General features: G+C 32.4%; 1 protein-coding gene and 1 pseudogene across 1 annotated transcript; one reads left to right on the top strand and one right to left on the bottom strand.

The window, feature by feature from the left end:
- Positions 1-578: 578 nt before the first annotated feature.
- On the bottom strand, positions 579-2,497 carry LOC129874023 (suberization-associated anionic peroxidase-like; annotated as a pseudogene).
- A 17,559-nt stretch (positions 2,498-20,056) lies between these two features.
- On the top strand, positions 20,057-21,938 carry LOC129873493 (berberine bridge enzyme-like 22). Its single transcript, XM_055948601.1, has one exon. The coding sequence runs from the start codon at positions 20,113-20,115 to the stop codon at positions 21,781-21,783; it is 1,671 nt and encodes a 556-aa protein (XP_055804576.1). The 5' UTR covers positions 20,057-20,112; the 3' UTR covers positions 21,784-21,938.
- The last annotated feature ends 50 nt before the right edge of the window (positions 21,939-21,988 follow it).

The following is a 21,988-nucleotide window of genomic DNA, read 5'->3' as shown; positions in this document are numbered from 1 at the left end:
ACGTCTATCAGTACTACATCTCACTTGTCTTGCTCAAATATGTAAATTTACTTCCACTATGACAACTTCATTTTTAGTCACCATTGTTGTACTAGACAGACATTCATGTTCAGCTGCTTTCCTTATAATTCACGTTTTTTTGGTGCCAAAGTCAATGCTTTAGAATAAGAAAAAATAAAGTTGACCCGACTAGACCTTTGATAAAGTGATTCAAAGAACTTACGGTCGATATATAAACAGTCCCTTGATTAATTTAATCAAGTGAACCTTACAAATGTAAATATAGTTTGTTATAATGTGGGAATTGTCGGTTTTGTCTCAAATATAAATTTCATGTCATTTTAATTTTAAACTTGAGCTTGAACAAAACTGCATTTATATGTTTTGTAGTAGAAATCTGCATGTACTAACATGACCTGAGGTGGTATCCAAAAAATGATTTATCTTTTTCTCAAACCTTTCATATTTTCGTTTTCAGGCTATTCGAATCTTATTTTTATTTTCAAATATATTGCCTGATTGAACTACTCTCAGTCCTTAACTAGTTCGATTATAAAAAATTCACCAACACTAGCACACAAGGAAAACAATATTCATATATTTTGGAACATATACATGGCATCCACTGATCGATCATAATACTGAAAAGGATGAAAACAAATATTATATATAAATTACGAAACAAATACCAGAACCACATTCTAGAGGCAGTGATTCTTTTATTTTGAAGAAAGCATGAAGCAACTAATAATGAGATAAGTTGCTTAAAATTTCCCAATTTCAAGTTTTCCTTTTTTTCACATAGAAGCCACAGAAGTGGGATTAACTCTGCTGCAAACATCACGAATTTCCAATTGAGCGCCAGCTAAAGGAGGCAAGTTCCCCATCTTGATCATGGCAGCAGCAAAATCTCCCAAGAAAATGTTAGTATCATTGCTATAAGTCGTTACAATAGCAGCAGTTGTGGTATTCTGGGTCAAAACTTGATCCGAGAACAATATCCCCTGGTTGTTGTTTAAGTCATTGTAGTAAACGTTGTCGAACACAGCAGGAGTTGTATCCAATTGTTGCAAATTGGCATCAGTTAGCGTGGCGGAGAAGTTTCATTGAAGTTGTGCGACAGGATTAACGTTGGCGCTGGTGCACACGATGGTACACCTGGCGAAACCCACCGTGTGCGCACCAGCTAGAGCCACCATTTCACGGACGGTGAAATTTTTGTCGCTAAATATCTGTATTTGGACAGTTAGGTTGTCGAATGGAGCTGGAAGTTGAGTTGAAGAGCCATTAAAGTTGGCCGTTCTAGCATCCCTTCTCCCAAGTGCAACGTTATAAGTTTATCCTCCTAGCTGTCATATACCAAAGCAGAGTTTAAGTTACGAATATAAATTGCATGAATTGAAGTTAAGTAAACATTTGTGATAAAAATTTAGAGGTGATATGATAAAAGTGAGATTTTTAGAAATTTTCAGGGTTGAGTTAACTCAATTAATTTTTTTTATCATATTATCAGAATCAAACTCAACTCATTTCTTAATTTACCAAATGCTGAATCCCATATTATATTATCCAAGCTCCAATTGGCAGGCTTGAGTGTGCAAGGTGTCAAACTTTCCACATTGGTGTGGATGATCGAGGACCAGAATTTAGTCTTATTGTACAATTCTCACCTTCTAAGATGTCTTTTGAGTTAGATCAAATGTATTGTTTCTTATTATTCACGCGGAGAGTTAGATGTTGTTAATAAGTTAACAAAACTTTTAGTGTAAAAATACGTTAAACAGTAACTTGAATCAAAAAATTATGTGCTTGGTCATATTTAATTTTGGCTGTTATCAAGTTGTAAAGTGAATAATGGATTTACTTTTAACAACAGAATCACGAACAGCAATAGCTAAGATGTCAGCACAAGCTACAGATATGTTGGGACATGTATTTTAACACTTTGTTTAGCTTGTGCTATCACTTCATAACCTCTGGCTGAATTATTATTGGGTGGTGAGGTTTGTTCCCCTGTGAATGATCCAGGAATATAAGAATACCTCCATCACAACCCTGTTTTTAAAAAGAAGATATATATAATTAGTCAACTATATACATGAAGTAGAAAAAGGTGAAGGAAATATATATATTACATCAACGAAGCAGTCATGGAAGTGGAGACGAATGAGAGAAGCTCCCATTCCTGGTTCTGCATCAATGGAATTGTTTACAATTCCTTGTACAGCTGAAAAAACGCATGCCTCCTGAGTTAATTGCTGACTCAAATACTTGTCTGAATTTCTCTCTGTTATTTAAGGTCAAAATACCTGATTTCAACAAACCAAAATCTGGAAAAACATTTCCCTTATTTATGATCATGGCTTTGTAAGTATTTGTATAAATAGCAACACCTGCAAATGCAAGTGCCACAACGCTCAATGCAAGGCTCAAATGACTCGAACGAAAAACCATGACTTAATTAATTGTAAGAAATTAAATGTTTATGGAGGAAACAATAAAGGCTTTCGGGATGGTTTTGCTTTTATTTTTGCTTCTAATATTTATAGGCAAGTGAAGACTTACTATTAGTCATCACTATTATTAATTCTACTTTAAATAATTGTGTAATTACAAACTGAGAATTGCTTTTATTAAGAATTTAGTACTACGTGTACATGTCACGACCCAAATTCGGGTGTGATGGCACTCATCTCAACCCACCGAGACAAGTCAGCCTAAAACTCAACGAAAAATAAATGCGGAAGTAATTGAGATAAAATAAGGTTTAAATTAGTCAAAAACAAATAAATAATCTCCAAAATCCCCCAAGACTGGTTGTCACGTATACAAGCCACTAATAAATTACCGAAGTACGAAAGAAAATACAGTCACAATGTCTTTGTCACTAGAGTAGGACTAAAACATAATAAAAGAGTAAGAGGTGTCTGCTAGATGGATGCAACAGCTACCTCAACACTCGAAATAATAGCCTCAGATGTGGTGGAAACACTAGGAGATCAAGCAGGTCCGGGCTCACAACCTACACAAGTGTGGAAGCAAGGGGTGAGTACCAAACAACACGGTACTCAGCAAGTGGATAGCTAAAACTAAGCAAAGCTTAATAGATACAAGTACTCATGTCCTCCCAACCGAACCTCCTTAACTACAACCTGCATAAAATCAGCCTGACTCTACACTTGTGCGATAACAACAGTAATACAGTCCACAAATTCTCATCAATGAATCATATCAAGTCAAGTTCAATATACACAGAGCAATATAGGGGTAAACACAAATTCACAAATGTCAGAAAGGTGCAATGCAATGCAATGAAATGATGCATGTCTGTCCTATCGGTACACATCCGCTGAATCACAGTCCGGAACCCATGGGGGACATTTCTGTCCATGTAACCTGCCACGGAGCGTGTGGCCCGTCCCCTCAATACATATATCCTGCCACGGAGCGTGTGGCCTGACCCCTTTATTTCATAATACCTGCCACAGAGCGTGTGGCCCGACCCCTTTGTTTCATAATACCTGCCACGGAGCGTGTGGCCCGACCCCTTTTGTTTCATATCATTTTCAATCTCAACACAATATGTCAGAACCAATGCAATCAATTCATGTTCATATAATTCACGATAATAATATGACAACAACCATAATTTTTTCTATCTCACATCAACATAGTCATTTCACATGTCCAAAATAAATTCATAATCACAACATATCAATTCCACCAATACATGTCATTAGATCACAATTTTCTACCCCTCATCTCCATTTTAAGGTCAATCATATAGTCAATAACCCAGTCTAATTCTCATTACTCTCTAGTACACATAACACGGAAATACAAGCATCTACAAGCTTAAACTGAGGTTTAGAAATTCACTTGCCTTAATTAATCAAGCAATCATTGCGAGACTTGAGCCTTCCTTTTTCGTTGAGCCTCCAAATCAATGTAATCTAGTCAAATAGATAATCACAATAAGGTTCCAAAACTAACAACACCTATATTACTATATGTCTAGCCTAGTACCAAAAACTCACACAAATCTATAATCAAGTTCCCCAATCTTGATGACAATTAATAAGTCAAATCTTATATTTTCCAAATATCAAGCCTACAATTAAGCCTCATCTTCTTCAACAACACAACTCTAATAGTGTTCATGTAATATAACACGCCTGATGTTTAATCACCTATCTTAATATATCAAAACTTGAATCATAATAAGAAAATTCTAGCAAAATATTAACGCCAAATTATGGAAATAATGTCTGGGTTCTTGGAAAATCACAATTCGCAGAACTCAACTCGTATGCTCTATATTCCAATAAACTAATGTGACACAGTCGTTATTGAATCCTAGTGCCAATGATTGACCACTAACCATTCTACATATAATTCTAACACGAGTAATAACTGGGCATTAATATAACTAATTAGTCAACACTACATCACTGCCTACCTAACTTTCCAATGAAGCCTATTAAATTAATATATTATCTAAGCCAAATTCCAATTCCATCAATCACTGCCAACTATTTCCTTAGCAATTTCTAGCCATCACCATTGCAATATTCCGTAACACACATGACACCGAAATTTCCATTTATCCAACATAGTAATAACGATAAGGTGACCACCTTTCTTTGTAAAGAAAAGATTTAGGCGAGGGATTATACCTGAATGAGACATTCTCTTCTCCTTTCGTGCGTAGAAGTTATCAAAAGAAATATCAAACCCTAATCTACTTTATTTTAATAAATATGGGATAAGTGGTATATGGTTTTTAAATAAATTATTAATTTGATCCACCAATTAAATTAATTTTCTAAAATCACCCCTCAACTAATTAATTGTAGTTACCGAAAAGTCCAAATAACCCATTAAAATTTTACGGGAAGGGTCTCGTATGAAAGGAGGAGGACTCGTTCTCAAAATGACCTAACGGATCATTACATTATCCACCACTAAAAATCATGTTCGTCCTCGAACATAAAGAAGGAAAAGGAAGAATATCCGACGTTACCTAAAGCTTGAGTTATTATATTCTAGAGTCGGTGTTCATCCCTCCAAGTGAGATCCTCCTTAAGACCATTCCATCAAGATCAACTACTAAGAACTGAATTTTTGAATCAAACCTTGATAGATTTACTAATCAGGAGTGATTACCAAGCCACAAACTAACTCATGAATTCCATTTGAATCGAAACCTATTGAATCATAGCACAACCATCAAAGCGAGTCTTTTCTCACATACTTACGATGAAGTTCTAAATAAATATCGGCTACAACCAGAAGTGAACTTGAACAACCACCATATACTCATAATGTGCAACCCATCACAGGTTTTGTCAAGATTCCATTCTCACTATCAAAGCTTCCCACGATCTTAAGCTATACAAATCTGATCTTTAGATATTAGGTACTCATTACTGGAGAATATGATTTATCTAACCCAAAGAATGAAATGATTGAATACCCTCTTAGCGAGCGATACACCCAAGCATACAAAATTTCTAATAACACTATCGAATATGGTAGATCAGTAGTTGTGATTGTAAACAATCCTTAAGAGCGGTAACACTAGACTCATTGGCCGCCCACATTCTACCATACATAGCCAGAACGAGACCCCGACGAGAGTTGAACCTTAAGACTGTCGGACAACTATAAGTATTCATGGTAGCTCTTCTACAAATTCTTATAAAAAGAATTATGCATGAAAAATCACTATTATAATTCAACAATCCCTTACAACACCAAATCTATCATAACTGAAATAGCCAAGTTTGCAAAAGCATCCTACCCTATCAAAAGAATTCACAGAATCGGTACACCGATCAACCACTAGAGATCCATCCACCGAAGTAGAAACACTTGTGGGCATAAGGAGCGAATCATACTTCAAATCATGTCCGAAACAAAATAGGTAGTTATATAAGAATGTACGAAATCAAGATCGAATAACACAAGATACTTCTTCTATAGTGCTTATATCAAACATTTTCATTCATCTGACTCCATCATTTTGATTTTTTTTGCTACCCACAATCAACCAGTCTGTTCCCCATACCAAAACTTAGAGAAATTTGTGGTCACCTGAATAATTCTACATACTATGAGCACATAGCCTCTATTTATCCTCTAGTGCCTATGTAACGCATCACAATAGTTCGTATAACCTATCAACAGAGTAGTATCAATCCAATTCGATCTCCTTAATAACCACGAAGAACTATATCTCATCTCGTAGTGCATCCATAAGTCACCTACCATAATTTGAGAGTCTAACCTTACATAAACCACATAATCTTCGATACCTCACTATTTGTCATTCAAACTAAAACCAAACCTTCAGAAAAGTCGTTGTAACCTCCCTCATAAGTCTGTGTCGAACCAATCGACATTGTATAGTCATATCTGAACACAAGGGCGGAAATTCGTACAATCTTCAACTTTGAACTAAAGATCTACACATGGTGTCTTATTTTTTTATCATTTCTTAGATGTTTTCTATGAAGCAAATTTTAAATACCTTGAACTATTTAATATACCAGACTCTTATTCCTTTTGCTAACTCATTTACCAATCTTATTCTTTTGAATCAAAACTTTAAGTGAAACCCTTTCTTAGGCCTTTTAATGATCAAAAGCAATAAACTCTACAATTCAAACCCTGCACAAGTTCTTTCAACTGATCAGTATCCCGTGTGATCGATCAATTTTTATCTTGTCGATCTATACTTTAACGAAACCTACCGCCATAATGTAGACTTAAAATGAACAACTTGAATTTCGAATTTCATCCATGTAACCCAATCCCATTATCTATCAATATTAGCTCATACATTGAAGATCTTTATAAATTCACGCATCTTGGCTATCATTGATCACCTCTCCATTAATCTTATTATATTCTTCGTTAAAATTTAATTATACCAGTTACCAAACTCGAAACCACAAAAGAACTTATTATCACACTCGAGTCAAACGCCTATAGAGTTATTACTCAAATCTTATCCAATAATTGTTAACCCATATGAATAACACATAACACTGCCACCATAAACAGAGAAAAATAAACAGAACCACGTGTCACTAAATTTAATTCTCCACTCTCTTTAAAGATACATTCGGCCCTTACAACCAGGGTAAATATAATTGTTCTCACCTTATTTCGAAGGCTAAACTACATTCCACTAATTATTTTTATTTATGAATCTGGATTCTTTCAATTCTATCCGAGCAGTGTCTCAACACATTCTATGGCTTTCCATATAACCACGCCACTCACCATATAGTAGAAAACTGCAATTTGATACCTGCAGGTCATTATTATCATATCGAATCTATTTAACCAAAAATTCTTAAAGTATGGTTGTGTCCTGATCATAATCCATCATAATTTTTTTATTACCGTTATGCTCAATAACCATCGCCATCATCTCGAAGTAAACCTTTTCAATCGATAAGACACCTTAAACCCAATTATACCAACGAAATTCAATGGAATAACCCAATTTTATGCGCACCCTCACTAAAATTCTTAATTGTCTTCACAAAAGTATACTCACTGCTACTTTCTTTAACCATAAGCTTATCATTCTGATATCGATCCACTCCCTTGGAGTTAATGGTTAAATTACAAGTCCTCATTTAGAATTCTCGGGATACATTTCATAACCTAATGCATTAATCATACCAAAATCCACCACTAAGATCTTTCTTATAACCAATGCTTACCCCAAGCATCCGTAGTAACAAACTAGTTAATTTTTTTAAATGTGAATGCAATATCAAATCTCATCATATGAGAAGATGATACAACTGATAACTCCTTAAATAGTTAGTAATCACACTTAATAATCGATGTATTTATTTTTGTATATCAATAGTAACACACCGTGAAAGTTGGATAGATCCACCACTAGAATAAATCATACCCACCATAAAGATCATACCCAGATAGTCTACATCTTCCTAAACATTACGTAACTATCATATATTACCAACGCATTTCAGTTTCCAGTCAAAATAGATACCACTCTTCAATAGGTAAGGTCAATAGCAGAAGCAACACAATCCATAACCCTAACTAAATAATCACAAGTACCACGGTAGTAGACTTATAATAACCCTTCCTGAAAAACATCCACCCTATCAAACCGCTGTAGAGATTCTGATCTTGATTAACGCAAATCATCCTCATCACACACTATGTAACTCATTCTTTCACGACGAACTTCACAGTCTGTAGTCTCGAGGGCACAGTGCTCACAAAATAGTCATTCCCCTAACTATACCATTCTCAAATGTAGAACCACTTCAAACATCGAGTAAGCTAAATAAGCATCATTCTCGATTCTTAACCACTATCTAGAAATATAAGACTCATATAATCCTTCATACCATTGTTCCTCTTCTTATACCATATCCTCAAATTACATTATTGAACCATAACCTTACTTACTCTTTTAAAATCATCGTGCATTACAAATCTCACCATACACCCTTTCCATAAGTTTATTACTTCCACCTCCAAATTAGACCTAGACCACCCGATGACCTTTCAACTACACGCACATAAAATCAGGCTAGAGTCACCACTATATGTGAGAGAACAGAGTAAGGCAATAGAAAATAGATCGGATCAAGGATGCACGATAGAGAATCAAAAGGTGAAGATATTTCCTAAAAGTCTTCATAGCCTCTCGAAGATAAGTACAGACGTCTCCGTACCGATCCTCAAGACTCTACTTAGACGCGGCTTGTATACACGTGAGACCTATGAACCTTGGGCTCTGATACCATCTTTGTCACGACCCAAATTCGGGTGTGATGGCACTCATCTCAACCCACCGAGACAAGTCAGCCTAAAACTCAACGAAAAATAAATGCGGAAGTAATTGAGATAAAATAAGGTTTAAATTAGTCAAAAACAAATAAATAATCTCCAAAATCCCCCAAGACTGGTTGTCACGTATACAAGCCACTAATAAATTACCGAAGTACGAAAGAAAATACAGTCACAATGTCTTTGTCACTAGAGTAGGACTAAAACATAATAAAAGAGTAAGAGGTGTCTGCTAGATGGATGCAACAGCTACCTCAACACTCGAAATAATAGCCTCAGATGTGGTGGAAACACTAGGAGATCAAGCAGGTCCGGGCTCACAACCTACACAAGTGTGGAAGCAAGGGGTGAGTACCAAACAACACGGTATTCAGCAAGTGGATAGCTAAAACTAAGCAAAGCTTAATAGATACAAGTACTCATGTCCTCCCAACCGAACCTCCTTAACTACAACCTGCATAAAATCAGCCTGACTCTACACTTGTGCGATAACAACAGTAATACAGTCCACAAATTCTCATCAATGAATCATATCAAGTCAAGTTCAATATACACAGAGCAATATAGGGGTAAACACAAATTCACAAATGTCAGAAAGGTGCAATGCAATGCAATGAAATGATGCATGTCTGTCCTATCGGTACACATCCGCTGAATCACAGTCCGGAACCCATGGGGGACATTTCTGTCCATGTAACCTGCCACGGAGCGTGTGGCCCGTCCCCTCAATACATATATCCTGCCACGGAGCGTGTGGCCTGACCCCTTTATTTCATAATACCTGCCACGGAGCGTGTGGCCCGACCCCTTTGTTTCATAATACCTGCCACGGAGCGTGTGGCCCGATCCCTTTTGTTTCATATCATTTTCAATCTCAACACAATATGTCAGAACCAATGCAATCAATTCATGTTCATATAATTCACGATAATAATATGACAACAACCATAATGTTTTCTATCTCACATCAACATAGTCATTTCACATGTCCAAAATAAATTCATAATCACAACATATCAATTCCACCAATACATGTCATTAGATCACAATTTTCTACCCCTCATCTCCATTTTAAGGTCAATCATATAGTCAATAACCCAGTCTAATTCTCATTACTCTCTAGTACACATAACACGGAAATACAAGCATCTACAAGCTTAAACTGAGGTTTAGAAATTCACTTGCCTTAATTAATCAAGCAATCATTGCGAGACTTGAGCCTTCCTTTTTTGTTGAGCCTCCAAATCAATGTAATCTAGTCAAATAGATAATCACAATAAGGTTCCAAAACTAACAACACCTATATTACTATATGTCTAGCCTAGTACCAAAAACTCACACAAATCTATAATCAAGTTCCCCAATCTTGATGACAATTAATAAGTCAAATCTTATATTTTCCAAATATCAAGCCTACAATTAAGCCTCATCTTCTTCAACAACACAACTCTAATAGTGTTCATGTAATATAACACGCCTGATGTTTAATCACCTATCTTAATATATCAAAACTTGAATCATAATAAGAAAATTCTAGCAAAATATTAACGCCAAATTATGGAAATAATGTCTGGGTTCTTGGAAAATCACAATTCGCAGAACTCAACTCGTATGCTCTATATTCCAATAAACTAATGTGACACAGTCGTTATTGAATCCTAGTGCCAATGATTGACCACTAACCATTCTACATATAATTCTAACACGAGTAATAACTGGGCATTAATATAACTAATTAGTCAACACTACATCACTGCCTACCTAACTTTCCAATGAAGCCTATTAAATTAATATATTATCTAAGCCAAATTCCAATTCCATCAATCACTGCCAACTATTTCCTTAGCAATTTCTAGCCATCACCATTGCAATATTCCGTAACACACATGACACCGAAATTTCCATTTATCCAACATAGTAATAACGATAAGGTGACCACCTTTCTTTGTAAAGAAAAGATTTAGGCGAGGGATTATACCTGAATGAGACATTCTCTTCTCCTTTCGTGCGTAGAAGTTATCAAAAGAAATATCAAACCCTAATCTACTTTATTTTAATAAATATGGGATAAGTGGTATATGGTTTTTAAATAAATTATTAATTTGATCCACCAATTAAATTAATTTTCTAAAATCACCCCTCAACTAATTAATTGTAGTTACCGAAAAGTCCAAATAACCCATTAAAATTTTACGGGAAGGGTCTCGTATGAAAGGAGGAGGACTCGTTCTCAAAATGACCTAACGGATCATTACAGTACAAGGGTCTTTTTCTTCGTCTTTCCTATAGTTCTAGCCGTGTTAAGTTTTTGCGCTGTTCGATCTCTCATTTATGCCCTTCAAATTGTGCTCTTTAATTTTGTCTATATTTCTCATTTTACAAAAACTTGTAGGATAAAATATCATTAATTATGACATAATTTAGCAAGATAAAAATATATAAGTTGTGTAATATATAATTCGTTGGAGTAAAATTTAGAAAACTTTTGACTTGTACATCCAACAAAAATTTAGAGAACTTAGCCTTTATCAGCATAAGTTCTAGAAGAGTAAGTTACGCCTTATAAGGTATAACTTATACTGCCTTGCGAATTTTGCCTTATAAATTATTGTAGAAGTTTATAGAGTTTAGCATCTACCAACATAAGTTTTGTCTTGGGACTTAAAATCCTACTGCATTTCTACCAAAGCAATGGTGGGATGGTCCGAATTCTACCCTTAATTATTAGTCTCGAGTTTAAGTTTTAAAAATAATAATACAAAATAATAGAGATCACTTTATTCTAAAGTGAACCTATTTGGTATCTTATCGATTTAAATTAGTCAAAACAATAAATTTCAAATACCGAACTTGTGCGAAAATAAAATCTTAAGTTCTAGGTTAATTTGACCAAACATTGTCCTATAAAATGAGATTAATAGAGTACTTATATTGCTTCTATTTGCTTAAAAATAATTTCCATAAATTCAATTGTTCTTTTACTGAAAGTGTCAATTTATTTTGTGGAATCTTATACTAGTCAATTTTGTTTTAAGTACGTACATGACAAACACGTTTTCGTGATGATACACGAATGGTAAACCCTTGGGACAAAGGTGAACATGGAGGACATGACAGTAATTTGGCGGACCTCTGTGATTCTTTGTCCTGTTTTCCTTATGTTATTATCTCAAGAAAATTATATATAATCAAGACAATATATCATTATGATTGGGCAGCAGCCTGTATCTGTCACAAAAATTGCCATCTCTGACGATGCATGACCTTGCCTTGGATTATTATTAGGAAAATGTAAAGGAAACCATATAATTTGAGCAAGGAGCTTTCAGTAAATACTTACTCGCATTGATTGTTTTCACAAAATTAATTTAATTTATCGTGATTAAGAGATTTAATAAAGTGAATACAACATTAATTAGTCATGGTTAGGTGATATGTATCCGTTAATTTGACGTAACCATCTGGGGTTTACGAGTCGACATCCCATATATATTGGAAACAGACTTCATATATGAATGGATTCTCTGTCTTCAAAAAACAAACTGCAGACAGGCCCAACAAGAGAGATTGCAATCCCTTAAGCCAAGCAATGTAATTGGGCTTCCAAAGCCCAATAACCTCATATTATTTCCCAAGGCAATAATTAACCTTTCAATGGTTGGGCCAACAAAAAGAAATTTATAAAAGGAACTTACATAAATATACAATATTAAGAAAATATTTACCATTTATATCAATAATTTTTTTTTTCATTGAACACTTATAATACATTTATAATACAATTTTAATATATATTGCAGAGAACTATTTATAAAACATATATAATACAAGTTTTATAGATGGATAATACATTTATCACATATTTTAATAAACTTATAATACATTATGTCAGTTTCTTACTATACAAACATAATATATATTTTAAAACACTTATAATACATTTATATTGTATGCATAATTCACTTTTTATACAAGTGTAGATTTATCATAATATTGTTATGTATTGCTATAAATGGTAATAAATAAAAAATATCGCTAAAATCAGTAATTAATTTTTAAAAAGCACTTGATTTTTCTTTATAAAATTTGAGTATTGTTTCAAATATTTAAAAAAAAAAAAAACTACGTATATTATATAGCCGTTTATTAAAATAGTAGTTGGTAAATATTTTTTTTATATTATTCATAATATATATATATATATATATATATATATATTTGATACAAAATATATATTCTTTATATATTTAAAGAATACAATTATTTTGATCGACCTTCAAATACGTAACTTAAGCATATTTACATCATGTCAGGGACATCGAACAAACGGTAGATCATGATTCGTATAACTCCAAATCCAACAAATTTACACTTTACTAAAAAGAGATTCAAGCATTTGCTAAATGTTTTTATATTTTAATGGATTATCGTGTTAATAACTTATACAATTTTTCGTGTTAGCTTCAATATACACAGATTTATTATTAAAAATAACTATATCTATATTATACTAGAGAATTATGGAGTACTTCATTAAACTGATTAAGAAGGCTTTGAAGAACTATTTACTTAATGATCAGTTCAATCTTTATCAGATTTCCTCTTTAAGTACATTTTTATTTTGAAAAGTTGACTTTATTTTTTCAAAATTTATATTTAATAATATACGTACACATAACACTTTGTTATTAATTAACACTATATACATATTTAAAGCATCTACATTTATCCTTCATTAAAAAATTGTTCAATAGACAAAATTTTTATTTGCTCCTCAAATAATTATTATTTTAATTTTTATCCTAATATTTAGGACTTTAAAATTAATAATGTTACATCTATCAAATTTTTATATATTAATATTTAACACTTTAAAATAGACTAATTTTTTTAATTGAACTACAAATAATATGATATAATAATCATTTAATTATTTTCCCCATATATAAGCTTTTGACATCAACTAAATTTGAGTTGCTAAATTTTTCCTTAGTAAAAGTATGCAATAAATCATATTTGTAAATTAAAAATGTAATTGCACAGTAAACTCACGTTAGGAAATTTTGTAGCACTTTGAACTCTTTCAGATTTAGGAGTTCTTTTCATACTATTAATTAAGTTTTGTCCAATTAGTTATTTATAAGCATTTAAAGTAAAAATTTCGATCACTTTTTAACTCCAAATTGTGACTTTAGGTTTATTTTTCAGCAACTAATCTACATTATTGTTGGATTACAAAAATAAACAGAATATGTTAGGATTCAACGATCAAAATCACTTCAAGATTCAATAATTCAAACAACATACTAATAAGATTCAAAATTCTTTTTTTTATTTTTTTAAATTTGGTGTCAAATCAAAATCAGGAAAATAAAATAAAATGAGTACTATTTATGAGATTTTTAAAATTGTGTACTCATTAAAATAAAATATGTGCATGAAATCAATGACGTAGTCAGAAACTGGGCACGAATCTGCAATCATATGCCACCGTCGGGACTTGAAACTGGGCATCGTGTAGTTTTGTTATCGCTTAAGCCATTGCGTTACGAATTTTTTTTGTTTTTAAGAGTGTCCAAAATACTCTCTCTATATACATATATATAAAGTAAGTAAGACTTTATCTATATATAGTGTAATTTTATAAAGAAGAGTGTCCAATTGAACACCCTAGAGATACCATAGCTCCGCCCCTGTGTGAAATACATCATACACCAAGAACTTCATCTGTAAAAATTATTGTATAAAAATGCAAACAAAATAAATTGTTATCTTGAACATTAATATATCTATAAGTGTATCTTTTTAACGAGATACATAAGTGTAAAGCACGTACACTTAAAAGTTAAATTACAATAATACCCCTAACTAAAAACACTCAATTTTATATATCTTCTATATTTTATATTTATATTAATTATATTATTTTATATTAAAAACATGCACCTTTTTGCATTGAAGGGACGTGACTTTTCGAAAGGATTGTTACTTTTCTAATAAGGTACAATAAATACTTGTTCATACTACATTTTGTTGACTATAAATAGAGGAATTTCCTCTCATTTAACTAAAAATAAGACCACATTTCATCATTTCGAACTTGCACTTTTTTTAGGGAAAATGAGACGGACTAGCAAACATATTGTTATATCGAGAAATAGACGGGGTTTGAAATTGATTTAGAAATAAGCCAATTAAAAAGGAGTAACCAATTAATTTTTTTAAAGGAAATAAGAAAACTTTAATTTAAAAAACTTTAACAGAAATAAGTCTTAAAAATTTAGAAAAAAAGAGTGCGAGGTTCATATTATTATTTAAAAAAAAAATTAGCATTTAAAATAGCCGCTAACATGCGGTTGTCCAACGACATAAATCTTTTGACTATTTAAAAAATATTTTAAAAAAAGACACTTGAGTTTGTTTTGACAACATTTAGTTATTTGAAAATACTTTGCAAATATATATGTGTGTGTATTATTTAGGTTAAATCATTTTTTTAAAGGATAAATTAGTCATAAGAGAGAACAGTTTCTCTTTTAGGGGAATTTAAGAAGTTAAACCTAACTACAATTAACATCTAAGCAACATAAATAACGCAAATACATAAGTAAATTATTACAATCCAGATTAAATATAAATTAATGAAGTAATGAAAATTTGGTCCAACACTTAGTTTCTGTATGTCTGGACTAAACTGTTGGACCACCTGTATTTTGAATTTTGGGCCCATTTCTCTATATCACAGTTGTATATATACTGTATATCAGTGTATACAACATAAATTTCTATATATCGGATCATATATTAGACGTATACGATCTTCGACATTTGTATACCAGCTTCCCATACAACTGTTCATCAGCTTCTATCTCAGACCACACATCTGTTCCCGTTTGAGATAAATTTGAGATAAAATGCGTTCTTGGGTCTCCGAGGCCCACTCAAAATGTAAAAAGGGAAGGATGGAGTACAGTGAACACATCACGATTCACATGCATTTAAACAAAATAAAGTAAATAGTATTCCTTTAAATGATAACAAACAAAACAATAAAATGGCTAAGGAAATACTTCAAGTAAGACAAGTCGCTTAAATACAAAATGAGATAATGCTACCACTTTTCAAATGCAAACAGTGATCTAGAAATTGGATTACTTAATGCATTCAAGATACACAATATGTTAAAAAAAATCACAATCCTAATCTTTCCCTTTTAAAAAGCAGACAAAAGCAAAATTAAGATGCATATGCATCATAGTGAGCTAAACATGATTGAACCTAAGTTTTAAAATCAGGGTAGCATGATATTAGAATTTAAATACTAAATAAACATCCAACCCTTAAAGAGAACATGCATTTTTAAAACAAAACATGGTAGTTTGAACCCGAGTCAGCCATCCAAAACCTCCAAATTTAGCATAGTAATTAAGAACAAAAGCATATATTTCCCATAATAAGAAAGTGATCAGTAATCAACATCAATTTTTCAATGTATAACATGCTACCGGTGGACCCCTTTTTTTATCAGATTTGTTAAAATGGGACAAATAGCCCAAACAACACACACGTGAGTCTAAAGGACCTGACGCTAAAGATAAGTCAAGGTGCAACCAAAACGGACTCAACGAAAGGTTCGGATCAGCAAGACTAAGACAACTATCCAAACGTACGACTAATCACCTTGCTAGGACGAAATAGACCCAACAGGAGACAAAAATGAATACTCGAGCTGAAACAAATCAGCGTTTTGATCCATTTTAACTCCTTTTCAAATAATATGCTTCAAACAGATTCTAAAACCCAAGCGACTAGTGAATCGACTCAAACATTTAATTTAAGCCTAATGAATAAAGAAGAAGAAACAAGATCAAACCTGAATAAATACAATAGATCGAGAAGAGTAAAAATGAAGATAACATTTGAGCCATTATAAGCTTAAAACACACCATAATTTAAAACACTTAAAAGAGAAACAAAATCATGTTATACCGGACAAAGACAAAAATAAACGGAGCTTGAAGCAACAACAAAGAAGAGGAAAGATTTAAACACGAGCCAAAACACTTAATGTTTACCCGTGATAATATCCATATCGACATAAAGAACTCATATTTTGACTAGATAGCGTGATGAGCTGTTGGAACGGAAATCTTTTAAAGAGAATGACTAAAACTAACTTAAATCTATATTCACATCATACGACACGTTTACAAACAAAGAAAATACCATACATCACTAAAACAAATCAAGAATAAAAAGAATTTACCTTTTCGAGAGCAGCGAACCGTATCCGAGAACGAGTTAGCCATATCCGAGCTTCGGTCACCACAATTTCCTTTTTTCTCCCCTGATGTAGCCTTTAATTTTCTCCCAATTTCAGTATTAAAGATTATTTTTTTTGGCCCTCTCTTTGGCTTCTCTTTCTCATCTCAATAAATATCCCCCCAAACCTAAAATCGAACCAAGGACAAGAAAAACATGCCCAGGAGCCATACCTCGAGTGTACTGACAGAGCGTACGATGTCATGGGCATACGCACGCGTTTGAAATTCTTTGGGCGTGGGTGCATGCTGTTAGTGCCATTGGAAAAATGGGAGGGGCTTTTGGCAATCCGTTATGTGTAGTGTATATCCTTATTAATAAACAATTTTATTTTTAAACCTCATTGTATTTGCATAAAATAAAGTATGTGGGGTCTAGTAACCGTTAAAAAAAACAACTCAGAGAACCAAAATTAGATGAGACGAGGAGTTTGTGGGGTCATTTTCTTTATTATAAATAGTAGTAGTAGTTATTTTATATTATTATTTTTTATTATTATGAGTGGCAATAGGGTCCACATATCTGTACAAAGCAAAATAAGAAAAAGCTTTTGTCCACAGATTTGACAATAATAACAGCTTTATGAAAGCAATCCTCCACCTACTCTCCTTTATCTAAATTTATTTTATTTTCCTCTTTGGAATTGAGATTTGTAAAGTCTTGTCTATTGTAAAATTTTATGTTTTCCACAGATCTCAGGATAGGTAGAAAATTATTTGTATCGAGTGGTTGAATAATTATAATTTAGTAATAATTATATATATTTTATATAAAATAATAATAATAATAATTATTATTATTATTATTTCCAAATGTTTTGAAATTGGAGGAGTTCGATGACTAATTTATATTGTGGAGGATCAAAATTGGGTGTCAACACATATACTAGTTAATTAATATACATAGCTATAGTTTAAGTTAATTCCTACTTGCCACTAACATTTTTCAGTAATTAATATACATAACTATAGTTATCTAGAATTTGTATAATAAAGCGCCCAATTATATAAATTCAGAATTTATTTGTATAAATTCTTTCTGAATTTCCTAATTGAATAAATTCGAAATTTGTATATGCTTACTCTAGCATGTTCATAATTATAATATTGATACATCTTATTTGTATAAGTTTTAAAAAATTCTTAAAACGTATAAATATAAAATTTGTATATACTTACCATATTTGTATATTGTCAGCGAATTATACAAATAAATTTGTATATTAGCAGCGAATTATACAAACAGTTGCAATAGCTACAGTTACAGAATGTAAATACCTAAATTGTAGCTATTTCGATTTATTAAATTTTAAAACAAAGCTATTTATGAAAATTTCACTTTATATATATATACATTTATTTTTATGTAGGACATACTTTAAAAATAATTATATTGATCGATACAAAGCACACGTGCAACACACATTAGTAGAAACCAATAGATTATAAATGTCCAAATTTATGTCAAACCTATATATAATCGTCGTGCTCCAAATCTCATCATTTTTTGAGACGTATATTAATCAAGAAACAAAAAATTTAATCAAACCAAGTTGGAGTTTCATCGCATCGTATCAGGAGAGATCTAAGGGGTGTGTACTAAAAAAAATACAATATTTTTTTGTTCATAAATTACGAATTAAAAAAAAAACCTTTGATCCCATCGGTCTATTTTACTTGTCATGTTTTTTTAGGATAATTTGACTAAATTATCTTTATTTAATCTGCAATCTCAATTTTATATAAATCTCTTTTTCACCACAATAATTAATAATTTCTCCTCACATTTATTGGATAAGGGCAAAGGCGAAAACTAATGTTCCTTCCGTCTCATATTAGTTGTCAAGGTTATTAAAAATATTTGTCTCAATTTACTTGCTCATTTTATAAAATTAAGATAAAAATTTATTTATTTTTTCTATTTTATCCTTAGTATTTTAATGTTTTTAGAATAAGATTAGTCTTGTTTTTAAATAAAGTATAATTTATTGGGGAGAGATATAAATAAAGTAGTAAAAAAGTATTTATAATTTCTCAAAAGCGTGCAAAGATAAAATGTAACAACTAATATAAAATTAAAAAAATTATTAATTATATCTTAATTTTCATAACAATTATTTTGCACTAGCTACTTCTAATAAACGCGAAAACGAAAATAGATTGGATGGAGCACAGGAGCAGGATACACAACTCATATAAGAAATTGCAGACTTCATTATTTAATAAAAACATATCTGAATCAATAATTGGAGCGTATCAACTATTGTCCGCACTATATATTTAATTTCATTAATTAGTTAGACATCGTGAATCCAATTAATGTTAGCTCAACTTGACTTGTTAAAATTTGGTTTTAGTTATATAATTTTTTTTAATAAAAAGATTTATTTAAACATTATAAGAACTTAAAAATAACACACAAAAACCACTTTCTTCTACTTAAATTATAAAAAAAGAAATGGATTTACATTCTCTTTTTCTTTTATGCGAATTTTGGCTTTTACTAATATCAACTTCACATGCTTCAATTAGTTATACAAACCGGGTCGGTCGAACTTGACTTTTTCTGAAATTATGTCATGTATTTCAATTTTCTTCTCTGCTCTCCCAGTACATATTAAGTGAATAGTTAATTTTTGACAGATTAAAAAAATATTTAAGGACATAATTCACTATTACACTTTTGATTATGCTCAAACTATTTTATCAAAAAATATAAAATAGTTAAAAAATTTATTAACGAAAAGATACATGTAAAAAAAAGGCTCAACAATTTGATTGAAGTTTAAATAATCCCGTAAAGAAAGTCTCAATAATTCAATTACCATGGAGTAAGACGTATGTTATTATGTTCAGGACAATATTCCCCCCCGTCTTTGTCACTTTGCCACAAAAGTTCCTCTTATCTGTTCAGCTACAACTGTCATTTCAAAGAAGGGGAATGGAGAACATTCAACTTCTCTTTTTACTTGTATTATCATTCTTTCTGTCAAAAAAATGTTATGCCCAAGAAACCTTTTTCCATTGTATTTCTAGTCAATTTTCCAAAAGTAACATCACAGGAGCACTTGTCTATGCTCCAAAATCACCAACATATTCATCGATTATTGAACATGCCCAGAAAAATCCAAGATGGTTGAATTCTTCATCTGCACATCCCCTTTTCATTATTTCCCCTAGTAAAGAAACTGAACTTAGACCTGTCATTCTTTGCAGCAAGAAGTTTGACCTGCAAATTAGAGTGTTAGGTGGTGGTCATGATTATGAAGGTCTCTCTTTTCGTGCCGAATCGCGGTTTATCATGATTGATATGAGCAATCTTGATGAAATCGACGTTGATTTAGAGGAAGAAGTGGCCTGGATTCAAGCGGGGGCAACATTGGGACAATTATACTATGAAATTGCCAAGAAAAGCAGAGTACATGCATTTCCAGGAGGCATATGTTATACTACTGGCAGTGGTGGGCTAATTAGTGGTGGAGGACTAGGTTCTTTGATGAGGAAATTTGGACTTGCAGCAGATAATGTCGTCGACACTCGTGTAATGGATGCTAAGGGAAGAATTCTTGACAAAAAATCAATGGGAGAAGACTTTTTTTGGGCCATTAGAGGAGGTGGAGGTTCTAGTTTTGGTATCATTCTTGCTTGGAAACTCAAGTTGGCTCATGTCCCTGAGAAGGTTTCTGTTTTCAGGGTTCATCGAATGCTCGGGGGAAATACAATAAATCTGCTCCAACAATGGCAACATACAGCATATTTATTGCCTAAAGAGTTCTTCCTTAGAATGATTATGCAAAATGATAGAGTAGGAAAAGATAAGAAAGTCAAAGTCACATTTGAAGGACTATTTCTTGGGACAGTTGATGAGTTAATTCCAATTGTCAGTGATAAATTTCCTGAGTTTAATTTGGAGCACAAAGATTTCTTCCAAGAACCAGTGATAAATTGCACTGAGAGACCTTGCTTGAAGAAAGAATGTCACCAAGTTCCCTGGATTGGATCTGTATTGTTTTTGTACAATAAAGAAGTTGGTGAATCACTTGAGGTCCTTTTGGATAACAGTGTTCCTGTATATAAAAATTACTTCAAGGGAACATCTGATTTTGTGAAGACTCCAATTCCCGAAAGGGGGTGGAAAATGATTGAAAGATTGTTTCTTGAAGAGGACAGGCCCATGATAATAATAGAACCATTGGGTGGAATGATAGATGAATTTTCAGAATCTGAACTTCCTTTCCCTCACAGAAAGGGAAATTTGTACAACATTCAGCACTTGGTGAATTGGAACGATAACAGTGAAAGTGTATCGAGCAAAAAGATAGGATGGATGAGAAAATTTTACAAGGAAATGGAACCATTTGTTGCCAATTCTCCCAGGACTGCCTATACCAATTACAGGGATATTGATTTTGGGACCAACCAAGAAGACTATAGCTATTCCAAAGCCAAGATCTGGGGTGAAAAGTATTTCAAAGGTAACTTTGAGAGGTTAGCTAAGGTGAAGAGTGTGGTTGATCCAGAAAATTTTTTCAGATTCCAACAAAGCATTCCACCTTTAATGGAAGAAGCATGGCCAAGTGCTTGTGTACCACCCGAATTACAGGTATTCTGATATGAACTTTTGCAAATATATCCACGATGGCAAAAGTGAGTACAAATGTACCCTGGATGGAAAATTTGAATTTGATGACTTCAACCTTAAGTTCTTACCATTGAATCCATTCAAAATTTAATATTTGTTTAAATATTAGTAATTCTTCACAAGTATATATATGTTCTAGTGTCAAAAATATTGTGTTAAGTCAGAATCTATAAAA

Source organism: Solanum dulcamara, chromosome 11 (genome assembly GCF_947179165.1).
Source record: "Solanum dulcamara chromosome 11, daSolDulc1.2, whole genome shotgun sequence".
NCBI classification, from domain to species: Eukaryota; Viridiplantae; Streptophyta; class Magnoliopsida; order Solanales; family Solanaceae; genus Solanum; species Solanum dulcamara.
This window is presented reverse-complemented; position numbering and strand designations above follow the sequence as displayed.